This window comes from Carassius auratus, chromosome 36 (assembly GCF_003368295.1).
Source record: "Carassius auratus strain Wakin chromosome 36, ASM336829v1, whole genome shotgun sequence".
Classification (NCBI taxonomy): domain Eukaryota; kingdom Metazoa; phylum Chordata; class Actinopteri; order Cypriniformes; family Cyprinidae; genus Carassius; species Carassius auratus.
Genome location: NC_039278.1, coordinates 2,048,113 through 2,075,617, shown reverse-complemented (window position 1 = coordinate 2,075,617; position 27,505 = coordinate 2,048,113). Strand labels below are relative to the sequence as shown.

Here is a 27,505-nt window from a genome sequence, read left to right as displayed (position 1 = left end):
TGTTAATATGAGCTCAAACTAAAATGTGCTTGTAGAGCAGCTATTAATCTTACTAATGTTAATTTCAACATTTACTAATGCATTGTGAAAATCATGATGTAGCTGTTTATGTGGTTAGACCTGAGATGACATAAACCGAGCAGGGAAATTAATCAAATGAAATGAGTTAATTGCACTCAAACAATAATGAAAGTTCATTGGACTTAATTTAAATAAGTTCTGCGAACTCAAAATTTTGGGTGAACTTAAAATGATTGCGTTTTCTAGTTCCCAGCATGCTTTGCATCAGAAAACAAGGAAAATAAATGTAGAAATGAAGTGTTATTTTGTGTGTTTTTACAGAAGATCAACACAGAGGGACATAAGTCAGTACTCAGATGTGTTATATTAGGATTTACACAGGTTTCTGTTCTGTTGGTTTTGTAGCGTTACTGTTGTGGTGAAGAGAAGAGCCTGTGGTTAGGATGAGGATGGACAGAGAAAGACTAAATATGAGTGTATTTCCCACATTATACCAGTTGTGAGTGAATTACTCTCTAATTATAAGTTGAGAAATATCAATATTATAAGATAACTGAGATAAATGAAGGCCACTGGAAATGTAATTTTTAATTTGATGTAAACTTAAAACATTTAGAAACATCACTTTAATGTTTTTGTGTAATCTGTTACACGGGATATGTTTTGAGTTCTGTGAACTTATTAGGGTTTACAGTGTACTAATAAACTATAATATCATTTTAATAATAACTACTGTAACAAATGTATTTCTTGTTAGTTAATGTGAGTTAATGCATTAATGTTGACTAATGGGATCTTACTGTTTACCTTAAAAAATAATTAATGTCACGTACGTTACATTTCTTTAATTAAATTAAACTGTACTTAAATTAAACGACTTATTTTTTTAAATAGTAATAAATGCATATATTAGCTAAAAAATAATCATATTTTGTGGCAAATTTCTGATTGAGGTGAGTTGCATTAGTTTAGAGTTTGAAACACATCTAGTTTAAGCTCGCTGGTTTTGTTTTAAAATGCTTTTGACCTTAAGGAGATTGTGAAAGACATCACTCAGCAGGAACGAATGATGCCAGTCTCCCACTTCCCCTTCCCCGACCCCCGAAAACAGCATCAGACCCAACGCCCTTCAGCGTTCCAGCTCCTTCACTTGACACTGAGGTGTAACCAAAGAAAGAAATACTCCTGTCCCGTCCAGCTGGAAATCATATTTTGTCAGAGGAGATATGCATCTGCTGCGGGGTGCCGTGAAGTTCACGTTTTGCAATCACAACAGGGTGTGTTCAGACACACACGCAATAAAAGCATGATATAATGACTCAAAGTAGCTTTGCGTGTTACGGAGCTGCACGCACCCAGCCTGCTCAACACTTCAATAGGAAGACATTAATTAAACACACACACACTGCAGGAGCGTAGGCGGACGTGATAAAGGTGAGCAGCGACTCAAACATGTCTCATGTCAATCAGAGGAGGAGAAACTACACACTTGAGCCTCAGCTCATATCACTGAAAATATTTATTTACATATTCAAATACAATCGACATTAAACGGCTTACACGTCATTACAAATTTATGAAAGATAATCCCCTTTTTATTTTTTTATTTACATACATTTTATGAATTTTAGTTAAAAAAAAAATTAAGGCTTTAGAATGATTTGGAAAAGAAATCCTGACTGAGAAAGATAAAACAAAACAAAAATAAAAAGTCCCCAGATAAAAAAATCATATATGTTAAAGACAACACATTTAATTCAGAATTCAAGGCAAAAAGAGCAGATGAAAATAATCTAAGTATGGCTTGTGTTTGCTTCACGTATTAGCAAAAAGAAAAAAAGAGGAAATTGTCACCTGTGACAAATATCAGTGGTTAAAATGAAACTACATGCTTACATATTCATATATTCTGTGCATAGTTTGAGACAAACCCCAGCTCTTTGGTTCATCTGATGATAGTGGTGTGTGTGTGTGTTTAGTTTTCTCTTTTCTATCCAAGACAAGTAACTTTTATTGTAGCCCTAAATGAACAAACATCGGAAACGTATATGTGGAGATCCTGTAGATGTGAACTCTGTTAGCGCTCTTTGAAACTCTTTGATAACGGCCAAACATTAAACAGGGTCTAAGAGTCTGAAACCACAAGTTCTTCCTTCTAATTGATTTTTAATAAAACTAATTTAAATATAGAATAAATTAAATATAAAAGAGTGACAATCACCAGGTTAACGTCTTGAAGCATGTCAAGTATGACTTGAACATTTACGAATTAGAAATTACATCAGTAGAATTGGAGAAATCTCTATTAAATGAGTTCAACATGGTGATTGTCACTATTTGAAATTAAAATGTATTTATATGTTTCTAGTCATTTAGAAAACTTATCTTTATTTTTCTTTTCTTAAATGCTTAATTTAAGGGTTAAATAAAAAATCCCTAGCTTGCAGAGTGGTGTCAGACTTTTGCACAACGCTGTATTTATGTCATTGTTAAAAATGAAATATGGAGTGTGACTTATGTTTGCGTGGCTTTATCTGTAAGAGCTCTGAATGCACAAACACACGTGTGGTTTTAAATCAGCTGGTAAAACATCTTCACAGTGGTGGTGTCCTCTTTAACCAGCGCCGCTGCATTGGGCACGGCTCTCTGGAAAGCCTGAAACGAATCTCAAAGCGGCCGCTGTCAAACGCGTAACACCCTGTTCTAGTTCCTCTGCTGACAAAAGTTTTTTTTTTTTACAGTGCAAAAACTTCACCGACTACAACAGAGCAGTAAACCGACCTCCGAATCGAAACAGTGTGCATCTGCAGAGCACACACTAGTACAAGTCCCTCATGATCTCCTGCAGGAGCGGGTGCAAGCACCAGTCCACCTCGGTCTCCTTCAGCAGCTGGATCAGCTGGACGTGGTCGGTCACCAGCTGACGCAGGTCCGTCATCTTCTGCAGCACTTTGGCGAACAGCTGGAGAGAGTCGGGGTGGTTCATCTTCAGCTGCAGCTCCAGAGAATGAAGAACCGTCTCCTGGAGATCCTCGATGGGCTTGACGTTCAGCAGACCCGGGCGATCTGCCGGAGGAAGACGGAGAAGATTATCAGCCTGTCTCTTCAGAGACATGAATTATAATAGACCAAAGAGATTTGTGCTACAGATTTGTTTAGGTGAATCTCATGAAGAATTTCAGGTGTTTCAGTCATATTTTGGCACAAAACTAAACTAAAATTAATAAAAAATAAAAATAAATAAATATAAAATTAAATACAATTATTTATTTTAAAAAAGATATTAAAAAATAAATAAAAAATGTATTAAATAATATTATGACAATAATCATTGACGATAACCATCCCACTCCCAAATTCTCATTATTCTGATAAAAACATCACATTAAAACGTTTACAAAATAAAACTCGTTTTTTTTGTTTGAATAAGGTAAATTATACAAATATTTCACAATTGTTTTATGTTTTATAATCCCCATCAATTAATATTTTGTCAAAAAAAAAAAAAAAATACCACAATGTATATTCACATTTATTTATTTGTTCAATTTTTAATTTTTAATTTGTAATTTTTTTTTTTTTTTTTTTTACAATTCCACACAGGTTGTTTATAATTGAATTCATAATAATAATAATAACATAATTAAATTTAAATAAATTGGGCTTCATTTTCTTTCTGACCTTCTTCCTGTCTTTCCTTGCCAGTGTTTTAGCTTCACCTGTTCTCTAGGTTTCCTTTAGTTTCATATTTTAATCTTCCACAGAATATTTGATCAAGTATTGGAATCACCGGAGTTCAAGCTTAGCATTTTATTAAACGACAGTCAACTGGTCAACAATAAAACACGATGATAACCTCACTGCACACGCTTGCAGAGCCTTGCGGTTACTGCCGAAGTGTGAATTAAACAAGAATCGTGATAATGAGTCAAATATACGGCTGCTAGCTATGGTTTCATTGAAATTGAGGTATGACACAACTTTGTGATAGCTCAGATCACACGAGTTTGGTTTAAGCTCAGTGGAGATTGTATCATGAGTCACTGAGCTTGTGGTCGACCTGAAGTAAAAATGCAACTGAGGTTAATCTTATCATCTGCTTGTCTCGTTGGTTAGACAGAGTAATGAAACCTGACCAGGTTTGTCTTCTTGAAGCAGGACTCACCTCCGCTCAGGATGATGACGGCCAGGAACAGCGCCATGTCGCTGTCGTCCAGCTCCAGCATGTTGAACTTGACGGAGAACTCAAACTTGGGCTCCATCATTTCACAGAAGGGTTTGCGCAGACTCTTGAGGAACTCGCGGGTCATGAAGATCTGACCGTAGGAGATGAGGGTGCCGTCCTTGTTCATGAGCGGAGACATCATGATGATGAGGACTTCGATGACGCCGTACTTCAGGAGCGTCACCTGGTCGTTCAAGTCCAGGTTCACGAAGCCGGGGATGCTCTTGGCGAATTCGGTGACTTCGCTGACGGCTTCGGCCGAGCGCGACTGGCAGCTGTGGAAGAAGCGCAGCTCCACCTCGTGCATCACGCCCATGTCGGCCCTCCTGTGCTCCTGCATGGGCATCTGCCGGCAGTTGATCATCTGCTCGCCCTCCAACAGAGACTTCATGTCGTGAATGACGAAAGGCTGTGAACGAGAAGAAGTGTACGTTACAGAATTCGCAATACAAATAAGACACGCTTGCTTCCACTAACAAACTATGTCGTAGTAAAACAAAACCAGACCATATTTTCAACGACTAGCCGAGACCAGCTCATACGAGTCCAAGTCCTCCTGAAAATAAGTTTTTGGACTCGGACTTGAGACTTGAGAGTTGGCTCTAAACATGAAAACATAAATATATAAATGCATATCTTGGCATTGGTTGAATATAAACTTCTCAAGGTTTCTCTGTTGCGGATGATGTAGGCCCAAAACATACTCTATGCAAGAAGGTTCAAGCTGTTCATTAGCTGTGTCACAGTTCAAATACCAAACGAGTCACAGCGGCTTCTCAATATCGAACTGTTCCCCAGGCCATGAAGGATACTACAGATGTGATCTAAACTATCCCAAGACTAAATAGATGTCAGTAAGGCTGCCCTTGACTAAGAACTTTTCGTTTTCGTTTTAAGCATTAATCAACTAATTGTACGTTTATTAATAAACCATTTAAGCTTGCCACAGTGCGCCGGAAGAAGTATTGATTATGAATGAATCAGGAAAAACAGTAAGGAGGCTGCATTAATATTTTAATAATTTGATAAACTTGTGCTTTCTTTGTTTTCGATTTAAGAGATGAAATCGGCAACACCGACTCGTCACCTCCGCAGTGTACGTGGCTGTTTGCGTGTTTCATACGGATTACATACTCTGACAATATTTGTTTTCCATTTGAATTTTGAAAGTAGACATTTCATTCTCTATAGATATATAGATTTTTTTTAATCTCTGTAAGGCAAATATATACACAGTGTTTCAAGCTCAAGTTCAGAGAGATCGAGACGGCAGAAAGTGCATCATGTTTGCTTTCAATATTTTATGTGTTTTTTTATTTATTTATTTTTATTGTGAGTGCACACAAATAAACAGAGTCTTCACAGATTTGAGAGATGTATTACTCTTTTCTGTATGAACAAAAATGAAAAAATATTTTAGGAGTAAATGAGCGCAGCAGCGCCTCCATCTGTCCTGGAGTAAGCTACTGTTCAGCTCCACACAGACACAATAGCACACATTTCTCTTGGCTAATATTACAGTGAGAAGCCATGTAAGATGATACGTCACATTTGTGATGGATGAATGAGCGTTTGGATGTCCTGCCTTATGTAAGGTATTACCATAGACTAGCCTTTAACGATTTGTCCGCCACGAAACCGCGTGACTTCACATCTGGATTTCTTTCCCTCCGACTAAGCAACTAATACAATTTTGGTCGACCAACCCTCTTATGGTTGACTAGCGATTAGTCGAGTATTAGAGGGCAGCACTACATGTCAGTGACCAAAGGATGCCAGATTACACTTTTAAATATAAGTATTAGGTTTCAGCTAAATCGAATATCTAACACTACTAAAACAAACACTTTAATATCCAGCGAGTTACATCCACTGTTGGGAGCAATGCATTACAACTAACAAGAGTTACATAATCAGATAACTTTTTTTTCAGGTAACTTGTAAAGGAATGCATTACTTTTTAATTTAGTAGTGAAGATATCTTTTTAATTTCACTGTTGGTGTGGAAGGGCTTTTACATTTGCCAAAAATATAACTTTTTTATATTAAAAACAAACATTCAAGCCCAGCCTTGAGAAAAAGAAACGCAAATGTAACACAATACATAATTTCGCATTGAAAATAACTCAGTAACACAGTTAGTTACTTTATAATATTGTACGCAATTTTGTAATGCATTACTTTTAAAAGTAACTTCCCCCAACACTGCTTACTGTGTATCTCACGAAGATGTAATGTTAAAGGGAGATTACACTTTCACATGAACGGACCAAGGTGAACATATTTAGACTGTCCTATTTTAACTATGCTCAGTTTGACTTTCACAGCCTTTGAAATTTGTGTCCGACTGAAGTATTCAGCAAGAGCGCTAAATCTCCGCTGTTAGCTACCTGATGTATAAAACAGCCAGTTTAATGGCACTAACTTTGTTACATGAAGTTAACTCTCATATTGAGGAGGGATACTGCGATGACTTCATAAATGCTGTTGAACAAAAAGACTTCCTACGTAATAATTTCAAACATGTCGTTCCACCTCAAAATCAAGTTAGGCAGTAATATGACAGGTCTTCTGCAGATGGACTCAGAATGAGCTCTTCTTGTCTAACTCTAACTCCTCTCAGTGTTTACTCTCGTGTTAGGACAGAAAACACGTCTCTGAAATCCCAAGCTGATCTTTCGTTTTGTGTCAGCTTCCTTCGAGTCAGAGAATGTGGAACTGATCAAGCTTGAATTAAAAAGGTTCTGATATATAGATTTATATCCATACTACTTTTAATGTTTTTATAGGACAGTCTTTCTGCAGTCTGTGCCTTTATAAATATTTCTCCTCCAACGAGAGCAGATGTTTGGTATCATTGGCTGCATTAGTCAAAACAAGCATCTAACAGCCTTGGTCATATCTCTTGTAAGAGACATGTGATGCAGGCGTTTTATGTGTGGTATGTTTGATTTGAACTTCTTTCTACTGTCAACAAAACTGGAATGTTCCATAGGTTTCTCTCCAAAATTGGAATAACAACCAGGAAATAATTCTTTGGTTTAGGGAATGTTCTTGTCGTTGTTTATGATTGGTTGTGGACGGCAATAGAGGACATGATTAAAAGGCATGGCGTGAGATTATCTGTGTGTTCAGTTAACGTTGGAAACCTGATTTTCTGCCTAGGCTACGCTTCAAGTGCACTGCTCCTCGTGTTGCGTCTAGACAGCTACAAAGTGCTATCTGTGATGGTTTCAGATTTCTGCACCAGTAAAAGGCATCTACACATATATTGTCAGACTCACTGTGTTGTCGCTGGTCTTCCCTGAGAGGATGGCCCTGGCCTTGGCTTTGGTCAGGGGGAAGTACTTCAGATAGGACTCGTAGAGTTGCCTGGCCAGGGCTCGGAGATCAGCCGATTCGGGATGCATGTGATCCACGTCAGTGGAGAACTCCGCCAAGAGCTTCTCTTTCTCGGCTTGGGGCATTCGACCAAAACGAATGGCTGGGAAAAAAGCAAACAAACAGACAGTTGAAAACCCCCAAATCCCAGATCCATCATGTTCGCAGTCTTCGCTGAACATCTCGGGCCTGTGGGGATATTGTGTGGGAGTTTGTTTTCAGCGTTTCAGTATGTTAGCACACAGGTCATCACGACCGTTTCAAACAGCGCCCTACTTTCTCATTTCTGTCTAAAGCAACGAGGAATATTTAATCAGAAGTTCTCAAATATATTGTTTTCGACACACTTAGTATGATGGTATCTTTTAAGACATTCAGTACATTCAGTAGTATAGTAATTCAGTGTCCATATGGGTCCATTATAAACAGCTTGAATTTTTGTCATGTTAATGCGAAAGCTGAAAAGATTGAAGATACAACAGTAAAATGTGCACATGACATTGATCTGATGGGCCGCTGCAGTAATCTAGACATATCTTTACGCTGCTCTATCTCTGTCCTTCCATATGTAATAATTACCAAGAGAACAGGACAGAGTCTTCCACACTTTACAGCCGTCACTGAACAAAAATATACACTTTGGACCAACTTTTGGACTAACTGCTTGATTTGGTTCAAATAAAAAATGTATACAAAGTAAAAAGATTATTTATTTAATATGTTTTCTTTGGACATAAGCCAAAAATGTTCAACTATAATTTTCAACTAAACATTTTATTACTCAATCTTTAATTTAATTTTGTTTACTTACAACTAAAAAGACTTTAACAACTCTGTCATGTTTTTTTTTTTTTTTTTTTTTTTTAAATATGCATCATATTTTCTGTTATGTACTAACAAGTGTCAATTTAATTTAATTTAATTTAATTTAATTTAATTTAATTTAATTTAATTTAATTTAATTTAATTTAATTCTGCGTTTAGATGAACTGAACAAAACAGGTTTAAACCTTTGATTTGTCCATTATACAAATGCACTTTACATATGGTTGTTTAAATTTTTACAGAGTAGAATATAAACGCAGAATAGAAGTGTGCTTTAAAAAGCGTTCTCCTTTTGTGTTCCAGGGAAACAAAACAATAAAAGCATGTGTATGGAACGACATAACAGTGAGTGAAAATAAAAATGCCAGAATGTTATTTATGAGTGAACTATTCCTTTAAGATCTCAAATGTAAAATATGTTATCATTATTAGTTACTCATTTCAGTATTGCATGGAAATGTCGTAAGGATTTTTTTTTATGATGATCACATGAGTGGCCTGAAGTATACACAGCTTCTAAACTAACAATGCCATCCAAAACCAAATGCATCTGTGCATTGTAATCTCAACTTTGTGAACCCTGTGCCTATTTCTATCGAATCTAGGACGACTGAGGTGATCAAAGGCAACAGAAACAAGGACATAAGACATCTGTGCATTCTGTGCATGAAACTGAAAATACGCTGAACGTGAACTCTGCTGAAATCGGCATTTATAAGTGTCTTCCGACAAACCTTCGCTAGTAAGACAGATAAATGTGCAAAAGTGCCCTCCATTTAATGCAGAAGATGAAATTGTCTATACATTTCTTCACATGTGAAAATATTTGTAAAACCTTTGATCGGGATTGTCTGATGGCTGTGTTTGGCTCGGTGGGGGTTTGTGAAGTCTGTCACCCATGCGGCTTTTGAGCCAGAATGGCAGAAGTTATCTAATATTCCTAATGGTTGTGAAACATCATTTTTTTCATGTATATGCCTCGACTTGCTGATTGAGATGACGTGTGGATTTCTATCACTCCTTTTGTAAACTAGTCGGTCTATGTTTCTCCTGATGTGCTTGGCTCGAGGCCAGGGCCAGTGACACAGCATGTTTGTGGCGGCCTGTCCACGCTTTCATGAATCATTGATAAAGAGACAGGCGGCCAAATCCCAGCCAGATTTCAACCAACCACTACAATGTGCGTGAAAAAACAGAGAGAGAGCGTGTGAAGGGGAGGAGTGAAAACAGAGCAAGCCAATGGGAATGTGGCGAGCTGATAACACTAAACTTGACTGACCTCGCTGCATGCAACATAACACCTGCAATCAACTTCAGCGCGCTCGGAGAAACACAGCGCAAGGTTTACAGAGACGGTTTGTGAGAGCCTTCACAGAAAGAATCCGGAATAAAAGCTTTAAGCTAAATGGAAAAGAGGAAATGAAAGTATTAAAGGAAAAAATAAAAAAATAAAATAAAAAAGAGAAGCATAACAAAACCATACATGTAAGCATAAATATAAATAAATATCTTAATTTGATAGAATTTATTATTTAACATGTAGTCTAAAAAATGGAAAATATGAAATGAATGAATAAAAGAAAACAACTACAAACAAACAAAAAACTTAAAAAGCAATTTAAATATAAGGGAAAAACAGACTAGCAAACTAAAACATTAGATAAAAAAAACATTACAAACTGTACATTTAAACATGTATAATTACATGGGATTTATTTATAAGATGCTTATCGTTGTATAAGATCCTTTAGGAAAATAATCTGTAATAAAATTGCTTTAAACTAAATGGAAAGGATAGAAGAAAAGCATTAAAGAAAAAACTAAATTAATGATAATAAAATATAAATAAAAGCGAAAATAGACTACCAAATTAAAACTGTACATTTAAACATAAATATATAAACAAATATTTATTGTATTTCATAAAAGTTTATGGGGGGGGGGGGGGGGGCGGGACACAAGAATTTAAAATAAAAACAGAAACATTTATAAAAATAGATACAGCAGACAGACACACTTATAGATAGATAGATAGATAGATAGATAGATAGATAGATAGATAGATAGATAGATAGATAGATAGATAGATAGATAGATAGATAGATATCAGCTGATGGTAATGATGTGGTGATCCACACTGAGGTGTTTAACCAGGACTCATGCGGTCGCAGGGTTGCAAGTAAGGTGTCACTTTGCCTTTCAGCCCGGAGGCAACGAACACACACATGCAAGCACACACACACACACACACACACACACACACATACACGCACGCACGCACACACACACACACACACACACACACACGCACACACACACACACACACACACACACACACTCTGCACATTCTGAAAGAAATGCCACATATGTTGCAGCAGGAGACCACACAAAGGAAACAACAAGGCACATGAGGCAAAGTGCAGTTGTCTCAGAGCGTAGCATTGAAAGAGTCTGCCTCGAGTGGTTCAAACAGAAACCAGTTCTCTGAAACGGCAGGGCCTTTCTCATGAGCGCGGGTTCATGCTCAGCTCACCGTTGTGTGACATGCCCACCATCAGGCACTTCTGAAAGCGGCAGTACTGGCACTTGTTGCGACTCTTCTTGTGGATGCGGCAGTGCAGGTCGCAGTGGTCATAGACCAGCTTCAGGCGAATGGTCCTGCGGAAGAATCCCTGGCAAAACAGACAAGGAATGTCATTAGGAAGGAAGGGGAAAAGGCTTTCCTGATGCCTTGTTACAATTCTTTAAAAAAACATCTGATCTATTCAGCTTATTGTCAAGAAGCACAATAGCAGTTCCTATAGACCGAACGCTTACCAGCTGCCACTAATAGTTACGTTTCACTAAAGCGTGTTTCATTAGTTACAGGAAAACTTCAGCCCAAATGAAAACCTCTAAATGAAAACCTTCTTACTCCTCAAAAGGAAACATCTGGAGAAATGTACCAGCTGCTCTTTTACACTCAAAAAGGGACTGAAGCTTTGGATCTTCGAAAAGCATGAAAAAGTGCCATAAAGATTTACCAAACAGGATAAATTAGCATCAGAAAAAAAAAAATGCTTTTTTTTTTGGGAGTAGTGCAAATACTAAGAAAGTATCTAAAGTAAATCACCTTGCATGATTCACTTAAACAATAATTCATGCAAACTCCTACAACGCAATAAGCTCAGACGAAGGTCATGGCTTTTCAGTGCAAATCCTGACATTTTGTCCTTTATAACCCCAGAAGAAGGCTAGCTGCTAGTAAACATGGCCCTCAGTATCATAAAAGTAGACCATATGACTTGAATCTAATATATATATATATATATATAGCAGATATGTGTGAGGAACTGACTGAAAAAGTAAACCTTTATATCCTCACCCGCTCTACTTTTAGTTTATGAAAGCAGTAACAACGTCTGAACATTTTTTTTTTTGTTTTGAGTTAATTAGTTTGACTCAGTTCTCAAAACCTGAAAACTAAAAATTATTTGTTCACAAATCAGTCTGATCTCATATAACATAATCTTTTGCCTGAAAAACAAACAAACACTGGAATCACATGGAATATGGATATTGTATAATATGAAAATATACAGTGATACTCCGTACATATCCTCAGAGTAAATCTTCGCTTCGAATCCAATCCGCGTAGTTAATTATGCTTCAATCCAAAAAGCAAACCACAGGCCCTTGGAGTGATTTGTGTACGACATGCCACTCGAGTCATTACACACTCAAAGATAACCTGAGGTCTCACGATAGCACGCTTTTATCTAAATAATATATCATTAAGAACTGCCTGCTTTGGACTTTGGCCAGAAAACAACTATTGGTAGTGTTTGTCTTGGCTCGAGATCATTAATAGAGAATGCCTGTGCGATTATTAGGAAAACCCACACGGTTGGACCTCCCCAAACACCTGCAACGGCAAATGTGCATCATTAAAAAATGATCATTTAAAAAAAAGAGTAGAAGCCATTTCCATTAGAGTGCGTCCGTTAAAGTGGAAACAATACGGGGCACAAAAAGACGTTGACCGAATCTATTTTTGGTAGACATTTTCGTATACTGGTGTAGTCAAAGACTGGCTCCATGAAGTATTTTTAAGTAGGTGAAAAATACATACCGATGTGAGAACTATACACACAGGAAAGAGCCTTTTAAAAGAGGATGTTTTTCATGCATTTACTCTGCCTCTTGATCACTCCTCTTTTAAATTTAGAAACATTGTAGGCCAAAAATATATAACACCGTGGCTTTCTATTGTTGAACACTAAATGAGTTAGCCTGGTTGGCTGAACTCATCTCTGAGCATTGTGAAGTGATGGGACGGCGGAACAATACCTGCATTGGTTCCATTTATAGTAAAGCCCTGGTGTAGGAACATCCCAAATTTAGCATATTCCGAAATGTGTTTTTCACACAGGCGCGCATAAAACGGTTCTGGCGAAGTCCTTTCATTTTTCGACGAATGCAACACATTGAGCGGGATGTGGTTAACCACGAGATTTGCATTTTTTTTTTTAAAGGATCATCTGCTTGCAAATTCTTCACATCAACACTTTACCTAAATGATAAATGGCGTTTATATTGTGCGTATAAAAGGTGTTAACTGGGGAGCTCTTTTGAAGCTTCTGTAAGATGTATCATCAAAGAGCACATGTTGAGTGTGTGGGAAACGTGAGCACCTGAGATGTCTGGGTCACCCACTCAAATGATTATTCTTATTGAGACATATCTTTCTGCCCATGTATATTTTTGCCACAGTGGAAACTTGCAGAGGGGTTTGCGGTTGAAGTGACAGACAGGTTCAGATGTATCAGGCAGGGCATTTTCAGACTTTATCTGCATGTCTGAGAACCGATTCGATGTTCGATGTGCTAAATTTATCAGAATGACTGGAAGAGCTTGGTGTGTTCGGGGTATTAACGCATTCGGTTGTTCAAAGCTCCTGGTGTGTGTGTGTGTGTGTGTGTGTGTGTGGGCGGTGTGGTCTGTTGGTTAAAGATCTGAGCTGAAAAGCAAAAAGTGGTGAGTTTGAACCCCACAAAAGCTGTCACCTCTCTGCATCCCGTAAGATGCTGAACTCCCACTGGCTTCTGTGCGCTGAGATGATGTGGAATTAATTATTCAGCTAGAATTGAGCGTCATGCATGAAACAGTTATAGTTATTGTCATGATCCCAGTCTTGGTTTGTGGACTCTTATTTTGAAGTGTTCATGGTCCCCTTTGTTTCTGTTTTCCCTTGTTCCTTGTCCCTCATCATTGATTAGCTGGTCTCTCTTGTTACCTTGTCACCTGTTTAAGACCCATTCAGTTCCTGCTCAAGCTGCAGAGTATTGTTTGTGTTTATCGCTGTTTAGCCGATAGCAGCGTTACGGAGCCAGTTCCCAGTCTAGTTCTTAGTCCGGTTATATTCTTAGGCAAGTCTCGTTATGTTTCCTGATTTCCAGGTTTCTGATTCTTGCCTGTGTATCTTGGATTTACCCATTTGCCTCGCTATTTCGGACTGTGTTTGCTCCTCACGGATTACCCCTTTTGTCAAGCTCTCTGGATGTCCCTGTTTAGACCATGTTTATTAATAAAAGCTTGCAGATGGATCCACTCGACTCACATCCCTGTCACTCCGATTACAGATATCTTTATATTTTTGTCGTTGTTGGTGTGAACGGGCTTTAGTTATGTGTTAGCGTACACATTTCACTTCCAAATCTATAAAGGGCTTCACACTTAAAATCTGGGGTTCAAACGTGGAAATTAAACTAAGAAATGTTAAATTTAAATGAAATTTATGCATTTAGCAGACGCTTTTATCCAAAGCGACTTTCAGTGCATTCAGGCTATCAATTTTTACCTATCATGTGTTCCCGGGGAATCGAACCCCCAACTTTGCGCTTGATAACACAATGCTCTACCACTTGAGCTACAGGAACACTATATGAATGAAATGTTATAATGTAAAATACATTTTTCAGTGCTCAAATGTGAGTAAATGAAAGACACTGTTCATGTGACTTTTTGTAGACGCTCAGATTCCAAACGGGACCGAAAATGTAAAATAAATATACTTTTTCAGTTAAATGTTTTAATGGAAATCTTCAATTGTGATTATTATATTCTATTCATTTGTTACTTATTATTACAATTATTATAAAGGTAATAGTTGATGAAAAACGCTACATTTATAGTCATTAAAATGTATTAAATTCTTAAAAAGCAGGATAAAATATCCAATTGCTAATATTTGAAGCCCACAAATTGCGCGTACTAGCTCTCATTCACATATTATTTACACTTTCAGTACATCGTAATAAATACACATAATAAAAATAAAATTAAATAACATGGGAGTTTTTATATGGAGTTTGTTTTTAGAAAATATTTAAAATTTCTCATTTAATTTAAAATGTTACTTTGTAATTTAGCAGTAATGAGTGAATCTTCACCATTTCTGGTGTGGTTTCAGGCGGCCGAACTGCAGCGTTGTACATTGTGCTCAGAACCTGTTGTGCATCCGGTGCTAAAAGACGGCAGATGGAGCATGCAAATAACAAATCATTCTTAAAAAACATCTACCAAACGAGGCCTGGATTCATGACAGCTAGTGTGGGATTCAGACACTTTCTCTAAGCCCCAGTGACAGCTTTTTTCCTGAGAGTGTAGTCAGTGTTATTAATGAGAGAAGTGATCTTTAAAGAGTTCAAGGCTTACCTTGCAGCCCTCGCAGGCGTGAACACCGTAATGGAAGCCAGAGGCCTTGTCTCCACACACACGACACTCAATGTTTAACACGGAGGTGGACTGATCTTCATGAGGTTTGGAAAAGGACAGGCTGTTCTCCACGAACTGTGGAGGAGACTCGGGTTCAAGTTTGATTGAATCTGAAAACAGATCAAAGAGAGCAGGTTTGTATCGAGAGTTGGACCAAAATGCATTAATCAAACGGCTACTTACTCTACATAATAGGGTACAAATAAAAGGCTTGAAGGAATATTCACCCAAACATAAAGAAATGGTGAATAAATCATTTTTAGGTGAACTATCCCCTGTGTACTGGAAAACCATCACGCACAGTTGTTCCCAGTGAATGAGTCAAACTGAAGCGTACTTTGGTGTTGGTGTGCTCTGTAGCTGCTCTCTTCAGCAGTGTAGCTGCTCTCTTGAGCTCTGTAGATGCTCTCCTGCATCCTGTAGTTCTCCTGCGCTCTGTAGTTGTACATCTGCGTCAGATCCATCATGTGCGGCATCTCGTTCTGCGGCGGACTCGGCTCATACTCGATGCCGGAGATGGTGGTGTAGTCCAGCGTGGAGAAAGGTTTCATGCCCATGGAGTGCGAGCTGTCATCGAGTTCGTCCAGCTCCAGAGCGCTCAGGCCGAATCCCACCGGCCAGGCAAACGTCTGCGTGTCCACCATGTCTGCCAAAGAAAGACCAGCCGCAGAATGAGGCCAAAGGCAACCCTCAAAACATCAACAACTCTGGATCCAAGATCATTCACAGCAAGCTTTTCCATAAGCTACATCATATTTTGTGCGTAATATATATAGACATTTGCCATTGCAATGATAGTTTTGGCAAAAATACAATAGCTACACTGAAAAAGTCAAATATAAGTGAACTGTTTTTGAAAATATTATTTAATTTCACTGAATCAACCTAAATACACTCATTTATTCCAACAAAACTCAATTCTATGGGTAAAATCAAGTAGAAACCAATGCAGGTTACCATTTTTCAAGTGTACTAGAGTTATTATAAAATCTGTGATACCTTGGTCTCAACTTTATGAAAAAAATAATAATTCTGGATATTGCTTTATTTTATTATGTCCTTATTACAGTGTAATTACACACATATAACTATAATATAATTAACAATGTGTACTTACTATGAATTTAGGGTTAGATTTGCATGCTTTTAATTGTGAATAATTTACCGTTATTACCTTTTTTATATTTAAATGTAATTAATGTATTATGATTTAACAGAGCAATCAAGGACAGGAATATACTTTCTGCTGCTGTGAAAGTTATTAAATTAGAAATGTTGTTACTGTCAAATGCAATGTAAACATGTTATTAAGGTGTGCAAATTCTGCTCAATCTTTAGATTTTTATGATTACATATCTTTAGGAATAGCATCCACGCTGGACAATGTTCAAGGTCACATAAAATCTGCTTATAACCATATAACTCAAGTTACTGATAATTAAAACTGATTTAAGTCAAGTAACTAATCTTCAGCAAGAAGAACGACAATGATTACTTTATCATAGTAATTCTCATAATTATTCAAATTACACAGAAAAAGCTAACATAAATTAACTAGTAAAAAATATTAGTTTACAGCAATGAATCAACCTATACACACACACACACACACACACACACACACACACATATATCAATGTAAACCAATCAAAGGCTCTTTAAGGTAACAATTACCACGTTTTGCAGTGTATTTTACTACTGTAAAATATTTACATTAAAATATTACATTTTTATAATTAATTAATTGCATTTAAATAATAAAAAACTGGTAACACTTAAGCGTAAATACAAGCAACTAGCATTAACCAGAACTCAACCTCAAACCCATAGTAAGTACTTGTAGTTTTCCAGGGACTACAGATGAAATGAACAATGTACTGTCCCTGATAAATACAAATGCACACTTTTATAAATGATATGAACATGTGCAAAACCTCTAAATGTCATGTGAGAAAACATTCAAAGAAAGTGAGAAGAGAGAAAACATTATAACGCTTCCGAAAACATGAAACACTACAGTATAACATGTCTAAACACCTCAGATATCAAGCCCCCGAGAAGATGAGCTCCGCTCCTGGTTCAAAAAAACACTTGTGCTGACACTTAAAGATGTTGAAAGTGTTGAATTACTAAATTAGACTGGCCTATACAGACTGTTTGTGTGAAAAAAGGAACCGCAGGGAGGAAAAAAAATAACCTTGCTAGTTAGCTCCTATTCAGCATTTAACGCTAACTGATTCTATCACGTGTAAATGAGCTATAAAACACCAGAATAGAGTTACTGATTCAGTTTTCTGGCTTGCATATATCAGAAATACATGCCAAAAATGGTTATAAGCACATTTTGTTTGTCCTTGGACATTGTCCTTCTGTATCGCAGAGGCACATGCTAAAGTGTGGATGTTCAGCAACTGTATAGTTAAAGGTGACGTGTGTAATCGCTTCATTGTAGAATATGCAGAAACAATTAAAGTGTAAGACACTGTAGGTTGATTTCCTAGAAAAGTGTAACGCTGTGTGTCGCTTTCAAAACACTGATCTGTTTGTTTGAGCATCATGGCCAGCAACACCAACTGTTTGACTGGTTTAAAAACATGTTTTTTTTTAGTTCAGTTTGCTTTTCCCATTGAAATCCTTTAAAAGCATCATTGCTCTACTGTGGCGATGACAAAAACGAAGCTGCTTGGTGAAAAAGCTGTTTTTGTGTTGAGGTTGCAGCAGCTTCAAGGTGTTTCCTGTCCTTCCTTGAATTATAGCTCTTAACATGTAGATATTTACAGAATTATGCCATATTACTACGTGTTATTTATATAGTGTGATGCCACATCTCTGCCATCTGTTCTGTGTTCCTCTTTTGGTGGTCTATACTTCATTTAACAGCACAGATTTAGTTTAATTGATTCTTTGCAGGTAAATTTCATATGTAATGCATATGAGACCTTCTGTCATCAATAGCAGCGCCTATCCCTTGTTGGGCGTAGCATTACAATGTTTGTACAGTCACCTATAGTGAAGTCAGTGTTTTAAAGCAAAGGGACTCATTTCACGTGACATACGTTATTAAATGTCTGAATGGTTTTTAAATATTGAATTTAAGATGCGGGCTCTTCTGTAAAGGGTTCAGAGACCGGCAGACAGCTAAATATAGAATACAAATACAGAGAAAAGATCGTAGTTTATAATAAACCGAGGTTTAACGTGGTTAACCCATCAATGACGGCCCCGCAAAATGTTTAATAATCAAGGTCCACACTGCAGAAATTGTGTGAACCACTTGATTCTCCAAGATTTTAATACACAGTTCTTCCCCTAGAAAAGCACATATACAACAACAAATGCTCTTTTCAGGGATTACACCTATAATTGACATAGATTAAACAGTTCTGGTCTTGTCCGGACGACATAAAGGGGTTTAAATGTAAAGTTTTCCCACCCGAAAATCTTTCATCACCAGACTGGAACAGCAGCTTTCCATTCATGCTAAACACGAGAGATGATATTATTCACTGGTGAACCTGGATGAAGTGAGATACCTGGAAAGGTTCCCAGTGACTTTCCATAAATACCAACAGGTCTTACACATCCTTATATCCGTCCGATCGGGATGCGATCAACCCGGCAAACCTCCCACTCCCAATTGTCTTTTGTCAGTTTTTCTTGATACAGCGAGCTGTAGAACTGTCTATTCTTAGTAAAAGGTTTCCGTTCATAACATGCCCGTTTTGAAATGTGGTAAACATCATTTGCTCTTGTTGGCAAAAGTTGTCACAGCATAGTCAGAAATTTAGTTTAGTGAGACACACTCTCCTTCACTTCTCCATTGACTCAAGTGGTTGAAAACCTAGAGATATTTTGGTTGAAACCACAAGCCCATCGAAATACCTGTATTTTTTGACACCGCAGTGTGTTACGACTATATCTACAGCTTATCACTAGCCAGCACTTGCAAATTCTTCATTACATAACTCTGAGAGACACTGGGGGACAATGGGGTGCTCAACTCGTCGTACTTTTCATTGGCCCAAACTGTTTGCACCGTTATGACGTGCGCATAGAACATAACAATACATGATAAATTGTCAAGTTAATGCCCTGTATCTTAACAAAAGACAACAAACACCACGTGAACCAACCCCTAATGGAGAGATTTCAGTGCTGCGTCCTCCAACCAAGTCTGATCTTGCAGTGAATGTGGAAGCTGAGACAAAACTCAAAACTAAACATCGACTTGAAGAACTGCAGGCAGCGATTCAGAAATCTGTTTCTGATGATAAAACAACTAGATGTTTATTAGGTCTGTCAGTGGATTCAGGGTTTTTACTCAAAGTAATATCCAAATATTTGCTGAAAATAGTTACTTTTTCACCCGTTTGTTTTTTGTCAGACACTGATGCATAAAGTAACAGCACATCTCTGGAGTGCTAAGTTTGATTAACATTACACTGGGATAGATTAATGCGACTGAACAGTATGCTAGTATTATACTGATTGTGATTGTACAGACTTCACTGCTTATGTTAGTAAGTCAAGCAAAGCAGTCTGTTATGTGAAATCTATTCCGCAGGGACACTATTGCAACAGGACTGTGATGTTTTTCACTATTTCCTAAGAACATCAAATAAACGCCAAGTCGAAAAAGAATGAAGCCACACTGTTTAAAGCAAGAAAGATCCCCACAAAAAATAATGGTTTCTAGACCATCAGAAGTCACCCCTCCCAGGAAAGTATGAAAGTTCACCTACTAAAGTGTCATTTCTAGGCTCACGTGTGATTTTTAATTGCTTTGTACTATACGTTGCAGAAGCCAAGGCAATCGCCGTTAAAAGCGGAGCGCGTACAAGAAGAACCTGCTCGGCTGCATTCAGGTTCCAGGCATCTGCACGTCGAGCACAGGCTGACGAGGGACTCTACCGCACACAGAAATGACTTCTGTTTCCTGGAAAGATTCCCAATGGCGATTCTATGAATGATAACACTTCTCAAAATCTGATAATAGGGCACAATTCTTATTTTCTCAGGTTCCTGAAATACGCAACTCTCTACGGTGTTACAAAACCTAGCCGATGATTGTACAGGACAAAATGGCTTTGAAAACAAACATGTGACCTTCAGCTATTTAGTTTGGTCTTGCATCATTAATTAGACGCAAACTCACAAAAACACTGTATTATATTGCGAGTTTTCTAAAATGCTCCACAATTGCTCTCTTTGTCAGTCTGTGTAATGGAAAAGAGTGGCACAATGTGTCAGCTTGCCAGTTTTCAGTGTGAATGCGGCTCTAAATGTGCTTGGTTTACTTTCACATGAGCTTCTTTTTTTACAGAACAAACTCTAGAATATGTGTTTGAGAGCGAGTGAATAATGTCGATTTTCTCCGCTGGCTGAACTAATCCTTTGAGCTATTCGCAGAAGTTCGCTGTATCAACTATCACCTGATGCAACTCTTTCCTCAGAAGAAGGATGGAGGAGTTTGTCTTGGTCTCCAGGGAGGGGGAGTACCCAACCTGACCTCAAAGCTTTGTCAAAGAAGGCAGAAGAAGCAGAAACATATGACTTCCTGACCTCAGCACTCAGCTACAGCTACCTCCGTACCGAAGCCTGACCCCTGCCCTCTCACTATGAGTCTCTAGCCAGACAAAGTCGTCTGGCCGCCTACTCGGCTGGTACTGATTTTGCACAGCATGCATGTGCCACTTTGATGCAGGTGTCGCGTCATACGAGTTTCTGACCACATTTTAAGTAGGCTGGCATAAATCCCTTAACCATGGCACGAGTGGACCCTGATTTATTTTTCTGACGTGTTCAAAAATGAGCTCATTCGGGGATTTCTTCACAGTGCTTTTCATCATAAGAAAGGAAAGCATTTAATTACAAGTAATTAGTATTTACCATACATAACCACCCACTGTTTTTTTAAACGAAATACTTCTGAAAAGCATTCAAATGGATAAACCCCCCACCCCCCCCAACCAAATAAAAGTTCTTAAAATGACAAAACTACATGATTTTATGTTTAACAATAAAACAATAATTTTTGTAAAAGTATCAGTGTTTTTCCACCATTCAATGGAAGTCAATAGTAGCTACGATGGTTTGATACACTATATATACAAGAACACAAGACAACAAAGTGCAAAATGTAAAATACAGGTAAATAAATAGAAAATTCCTTCACAATTAAAAAGTGTGCCCTATTTTTTACATTGCATCTTCTAAATCGCTCTCTCTTTTTTACCATACAGATTTGAAGCAACATGAGTATTTTCGGGTGAACTGTCCCTTCAAAGCATTGCATCAGCATTCCCTAACTCTGTGTATTGGCTTCTTTATTTTGATTTACAAGAAGGACTGCTGCGAAACACTGGCCTGTAATTTAATTATGAAATCTTTTCACTATTTCAACACTTTGGTTGATAGCCGTCCAGACCGTTTCGACAAGTTTCAGTACACAGTTATAAAAGGAAGATAAACTCTGCACCCAAACCAAGACATGTAAAAAAAAACAACAAAAAAACACACACATCCAACAACAGCATGTGATAAAACTATATCTCACCCTCACGACCCGAGAGCTTCTCCTGAGGTAAGATCCTGGACAATTCGGGTCGATAAAGTACACTGAACTTTTGACTTAAGAGAATGGGCAAGTGAGTGGCTATTTCTGTGGTTATATTAAATTGAACAGGAACTGAAGATTTTGTTTTTTTTAGGCTGGTTTTGACACTTCACGGCCTCAGCAAAAGTGCAGACAGCTAAGTATCATGTGGTCCTGCTATGAGGTGTAAGGCTAGCCAGATGACTTCCTGTTGCTTCATTCTCACTCAAAACTCTGCTGGTTCCACTTCTCTTCACAGAAGAGCGTCGGATACGAGCAGCACTTCTAATAAAGTGACAAACAGAGGCAAAAGTAAAATTAGGCTGTTCACGTGTCGTCTGAAACTTTCAGCTGAGATGTGTCAAGATAACTGATAAACGTGTACTGATTAAAGTCATTCAGTTATTTTTACTGCCCTTGGCATGAGTTTTCAGGCGAGAGACTACAGGGGAACCCCAAAACCAAAATACACTTCTTTTTGTGTGTGAATAAAGAAATATGCACCAAACACACAAGGTCCAGCATGAACTACTACCCATTTCCATGGATTCATGTCAATCGGTGACTCATCTGGAGATTCATCTCGAAACGGGACATTTGAGTAAGGGACAAACAATCTGTTCTGATGTTAAAGCCAAACGTTCACAAGGGACTTGAGCAAAAACGAAGCTGAATTGTGAAGCTTCTGAAGCATTTGGACTTGCGCAACATCTAAGGACATGAACTTTCTCCCAATTACTTTTAATAGGAATGAGTTAACGGTGGACAGCTCTCCTGGGGGTTTCGCAGAGCTTCCTAAACGGATAAGGAAGGAACATGCTCTCTGTCAAGGCCTTCATAATGCGCTCCGGCTACAGATCCCATGAAATGAGAGGAAGGGTCTTCCCTGTTCCTCGATGTGGACAGGAAAGCGGGGAGAGGTTTAGTTTTGGTCACATCATGACTGAAAACATGCACCAACGGCGCTACTGTGAAAGATCTTTGGGAAGAGACTCGGAGCTCGTTCCCAAAAAGCTGACGAGCTGAATGTTTAGTGTCTTGCTGACATCGAACCTTCAGTATGAATTACAGTCTTTGATACGACCTGAAACCGTGGGGCCTTCTGGACTTCACCCTAAGTGCTCCATTTCACATTGTACGCTTGTTTATGAACAATTGCATCACGGTTGTAATTAAACGCCATAAGAGCAGGAGATAAGAATGTATACTCACATTCATGACACACGAGCAGAACGGATTTCTGTCTGAAGCATTCGCAAAACCACAAAACCAAAATTCACTTCAGTCCAAAAATACTAAGTACAAATCATTTACACAGAAATTACAATTGCAATTACAAAAGCATCGTAGTTTTGCACACCATCTATAGAAATATGTCTTAGCTGGTTGAAGAAGTTTAGGCTAAGGATGGAAAAACATACAAAATGACAAACACTTTGTGTTTAAATGCATTGTTGCGACATATGAAAGACATTGTTCTGAAATTAATGTAATTTTCTATACTTCTGAAATGTGAGTATTCAAATCTTTTTAGTAACATGCATAATTTACAGGTTGGATTAAAAATTATACTTAATTGATAAAAAAAAAAGAGCAGGTGATACTTTATTTTGATAGTCCACTTAAATGTAACTAACTATGCAAGTGCATGTTAACTTATTCTATTAAGTCTGAACCTAACAGTCAACTAATGAGAGTTAGCTGACATGTAGAGGCAAAGTTACTGTCTAAAGTGGACTGTCGAATTAAAATGTAACCAAAAAGCATTGATTAATTAGCCCCAGCTAAATAAAAGAAATCATCACTATAACTAAAGCACACACACACACATCGTAAACAGCCCACGCATGCATATGTCTCCACGCATGCAATGGTGCCATAACTGGTTCTTGGAAATGAGGTTCCAGCCCACTGAAATGCAAAGCGAAGGAGACATCTTTGGATGAGGTGTGGCTTACGGCCTCTAATGATGTCAATGCTTCTGTATAATCCTGCAATCTGTGTGCGAACACGTGCAAGATAATGCACTAAAGCATATCTGGTCCATGTCAAAAGAGACGCCATCCATCATCTTTACGCTGAAACCAAACAGCCACTCCTGTAAATGCGCACACACACGCAAGATGCAGACAAATACACACACACACACACACACACACACTGCACTCAGCTTGTTCTGAAAAAGCTGTAACGTGAAGACTGAGTGCTTACTTGGTGTTCAGGTCTCTGTAGTTTTCAGTGCTTCAAAAATAAATGGGCAAAGTGCAAGAATCTGTCTGCAGCGTGTGCAGCACAAAGGGACAAGCATTTTACCCTTCAAAATCAGTGTAAACAGGGTTTCTGCTGCGATTTCCACACCTTACATTTATGACAACAGGGTAAAGTCCAACTCGGTGCATGCCAGTTATATAACACGTCATACAGTCTCATCTCAAACGGCTGGATTTGTTTCACTGAACATTCCCTGAGCTTTTCAACATGCTAAAATCTGAAGCCACAAATCTGAGATTCAAACGCTAATTCAACCAAAGAAAGATTGGTAACACTTTATTTTGATGGGCCGTTTTAGACATTCCTACATGTCTACTAACTCTCAACAGATTATTAGTAGACTGAGTATCTGCTAACTCTTCATTGTCACGGTCTCCCAAAAGACATTCTGCGGACTACAAATAACTTTACAAGTACATATCAATTTGTTCTGAACCTAACCCTAACAATCTACTAATACTCTACTAATACTCTAAAGTAGAGTTAGTAGACGTACACTATAAACAAAATCAGTGACATTTACCGTAAAATACCAGCAGCTGTGTTTACCAGAACTTCTCCGTACAAAAAATATGGTAGCAACATTTTAGGTTTTACAGACTTAACTCAAATTCACAATAAAATAGCATATTTCATTAACTGAGTTAATGTTAATAAACCAACATATTTAAGTACTAATATATGTTTAAAACTGGTGGTGATGAGAAAGTCACATGATGAACCAAAGCTCATCACAGACAGTTTTTCTACGAGCCGAGGAGGGCAATACTTAAATACAGAAGGGGCACAGTATCATTCATACACACACTAAACCCCATCCCATTAAATCAACAATATTAGATGTGAGCTTTACAGTGTTCCTGTGGCTCAGTGGTAGAGCATTGCATTAGCAGCAAAAGGTTGTGGGTTCAATTCCCAGGGAACACACATACAAATTAAAAATAAATAAAAAATGTGTAGGCTGAGTGCACAGTAAGTTGCTTTTAAAGCATCTGCCAAATATGTAAATGTCAAGACCTTATGTACACAACTGATAAGAAAAAACGTTATTTCATTTAAAAAAAAAAACACACATTAAATATGAAGTGTCATGCAGGGGATTCTGGGAGTGTCAATTTATGGTTTTCACTGTAAATTATACAATGACTTTTTCTTTTTCACCTCCAAGAAATTTATTTTTAACAGTATTTTACTGTAAAATTACATTAAATGTAATTAGATTTATTCACTGAATATAGTATGGAAACTTACTGTTAACCAGAGAAACAGGTTTTTATTGTAGCATTTTTACAGTTATTTACTGTTAAAATCACAATCTTTTTTTACAGTGTAGGTTTTACTCATTACTTGTAGTCAACATAATGTGTTAAAGGGACCATCAAAATAAAGTGAAACCAACATTTTATATATATATACAAATTTTCGATTTCTAGAAGACTAATCAAATTGTCTTGCTTCCACTGAAACACAAGATGTTTTTTATAAACCATGCTGGAGAACATGATCATCAAAGAGACAAAATATTGAATTTATGTTCATATTTATAATCACAATACATAATACTGATGATACAGTTTGTAATGGAGCATTTGTGTTCAAACAGACAACAGGATCATCATATTCACTAGTCTCATGCTTCTGGACTGTACATGTAAACACACACAGACACAATGAGGACGTAAACAGCACACCGCTGTCAGATAAATGTGCATTGTACATATCACAATAAAACACACAACAATTACGGTCAGGACTTTGAGAAAACTTTTCAATTTCGATTTTCAGTTTCTGTTTTTTTTTTCTCGCCCTCCCACTTTTATGATTACTTACTATGCAAAAGCACAGTCTGAACCGAATGACAAAGCTGACCTCAGATTTACGGGTAAAGCAGAATAAGATTTTTCGTGACCACTGTTTCACATTAATTTCGCAATTTTTGTAACACGTCATAAATGTCATAAGGTTCTTTGATTTCCCTAAATAACAGCAGGCCAGACTTTGTGCGTTAGTCGCTATTTGTGACTGTCACAAGAATCTGACTTTAGTTCTTGATTTAAAGGGAGCTTACATCAGCAAATACTTTTTTGTTCTTTTTTTATGTTACAGTAGTTCATATATAAAACTTACACTAGCCGATGTCAGCCTTTATTCATATTGTGCCCTCATCGATCAAACAAACAAACAAACACATCCGTTTTTAAATCTGTGATAATAACCAAATATCATAAATACTGATGATGTGTCCGTCTTTAGGACATTAAAACATTCGCACAGTAATTACAGTAAATTACTTCATCTGACTCAAATGATCGTGACATGATATTACATACACACATCTATAGTTTAAAGAGTATGTTAGCTGGGCAACTTGATCAGTTTCAATATATTTTACAGCATTTTTACAATTCAGATGTTGTTCTGAACCAGAGAATAGTGCTCCACCAAACCCAGCGATCACTCGCCGCAGTGTATAGAAAACAACACTAAGCTTTCATGTATTAACTTATGTCTAGCTCCATAATGATGCTTTACATCGATGTTAAACATCTAATAACTAGTAAATGCTATTTGACAGTATTTTTGTAAATTTGACACTAAGAACTTTTACTCAGTTAAAACTTGCAAAGTAATGACTCTGTTAAGCAAACATTTTCACAAACACTACATGTGGAAACACAACTTAATCTCAGTCTAAATCTCAGCTTAAATATAGTTTCTGTTGTGTTTGCTGAAAAATCAGTTCTCTGTAGAGGTCTCTTTATAACAAGGTTGAAAGTAGAAAAGAAAAATCTAAATTTAAAAATAAACTATTTGGTCATTTAAGAGAAATATAACTGAACAACACATCAAGTATCATCTAACAAACATGTATTATTGTATCTATATATAAGGCGAAAGCAATAACATTCAAACAGTGTAGCCAAAATGTCTGAATACTTTTTGTGGCCTCCATATTGATCAAAATGTACTGTAACTTACTTACTATAACAGCCAAACACTTTCCAGTAAATAAACCCAGACAGAAACATCCCTGCTAATTCTGGTGATTTCTAGTGTAGTCTAGTATTAATGTAAAGATTTTACAATAATGTTACGGTGTCTCAACTCATAAATCTTAGCCATGCAGAACAGGACATTTTCCTGAACATCCCTCATTGTTGAGATCTTTTCAAATCTGTGAAACTACACTCTCCTGTCACTCCACAGTTTATTCACAGATCCTCAGAATTCATCTTAAAAAGCCTAGTGTATGCTATAATTCATGTAAAGTGTTAAGATCTTGGCTCACACTTACCCGATGTAAATGATGGCTTTGTGATAGTGAAGCGGCTGTGCAGCATATATGTGAGTTAGAGTTAGCAGTGTGAGAGTAAACGCACAGTATTCACCTGCTGCTCACTAGAGGTGGTCTGTCTGTCTGTCTGTGAGT

At 37.4% G+C, this 27,505-nt stretch overlaps 1 protein-coding gene across 1 annotated transcript; it reads right to left on the bottom strand.

Moving 5' to 3' along the window:
• Window positions 1-1,522: 1,522 nt before the first annotated feature.
• pparg (peroxisome proliferator-activated receptor gamma) lies at window positions 1,523-27,505 on the bottom strand. Its single transcript, XM_026220745.1, has 7 exons — window positions 27,371-27,505; window positions 15,547-15,855; window positions 15,150-15,319; window positions 10,987-11,125; window positions 7,531-7,730; window positions 4,187-4,655; window positions 1,523-3,087 (listed from the first exon to the last, which is right to left on the bottom strand). The coding sequence occupies exons 1-7, from the start codon at window positions 27,414-27,416 to the stop codon at window positions 2,840-2,842; spliced, it is 1,581 nt and encodes a 526-aa protein (XP_026076530.1). The 5' UTR covers window positions 27,417-27,505; the 3' UTR covers window positions 1,523-2,839.

Excerpts from the sequence above, each read along its gene's own strand:
- pparg (XM_026220745.1), bottom strand. The coding sequence starts at position 27,416 with ATGCTGCACAGCCGCTTCACTATCACAAAGCCATCATTTACATCGG. Across the intron at positions 11,126-15,149 it reads ACGCCTGCGAGGGCTGCAAG|GGATTCTTCCGCAGGACCAT; the intron begins GTAAGCCTTGAA and ends CTGTTTTGCCAG. Across the intron at positions 3,088-4,186 it reads CGTCATCATCCTGAGCGGAG|ATCGCCCGGGTCTGCTGAAC; the intron begins GTGAGTCCTGCT and ends TTCCTCCGGCAG.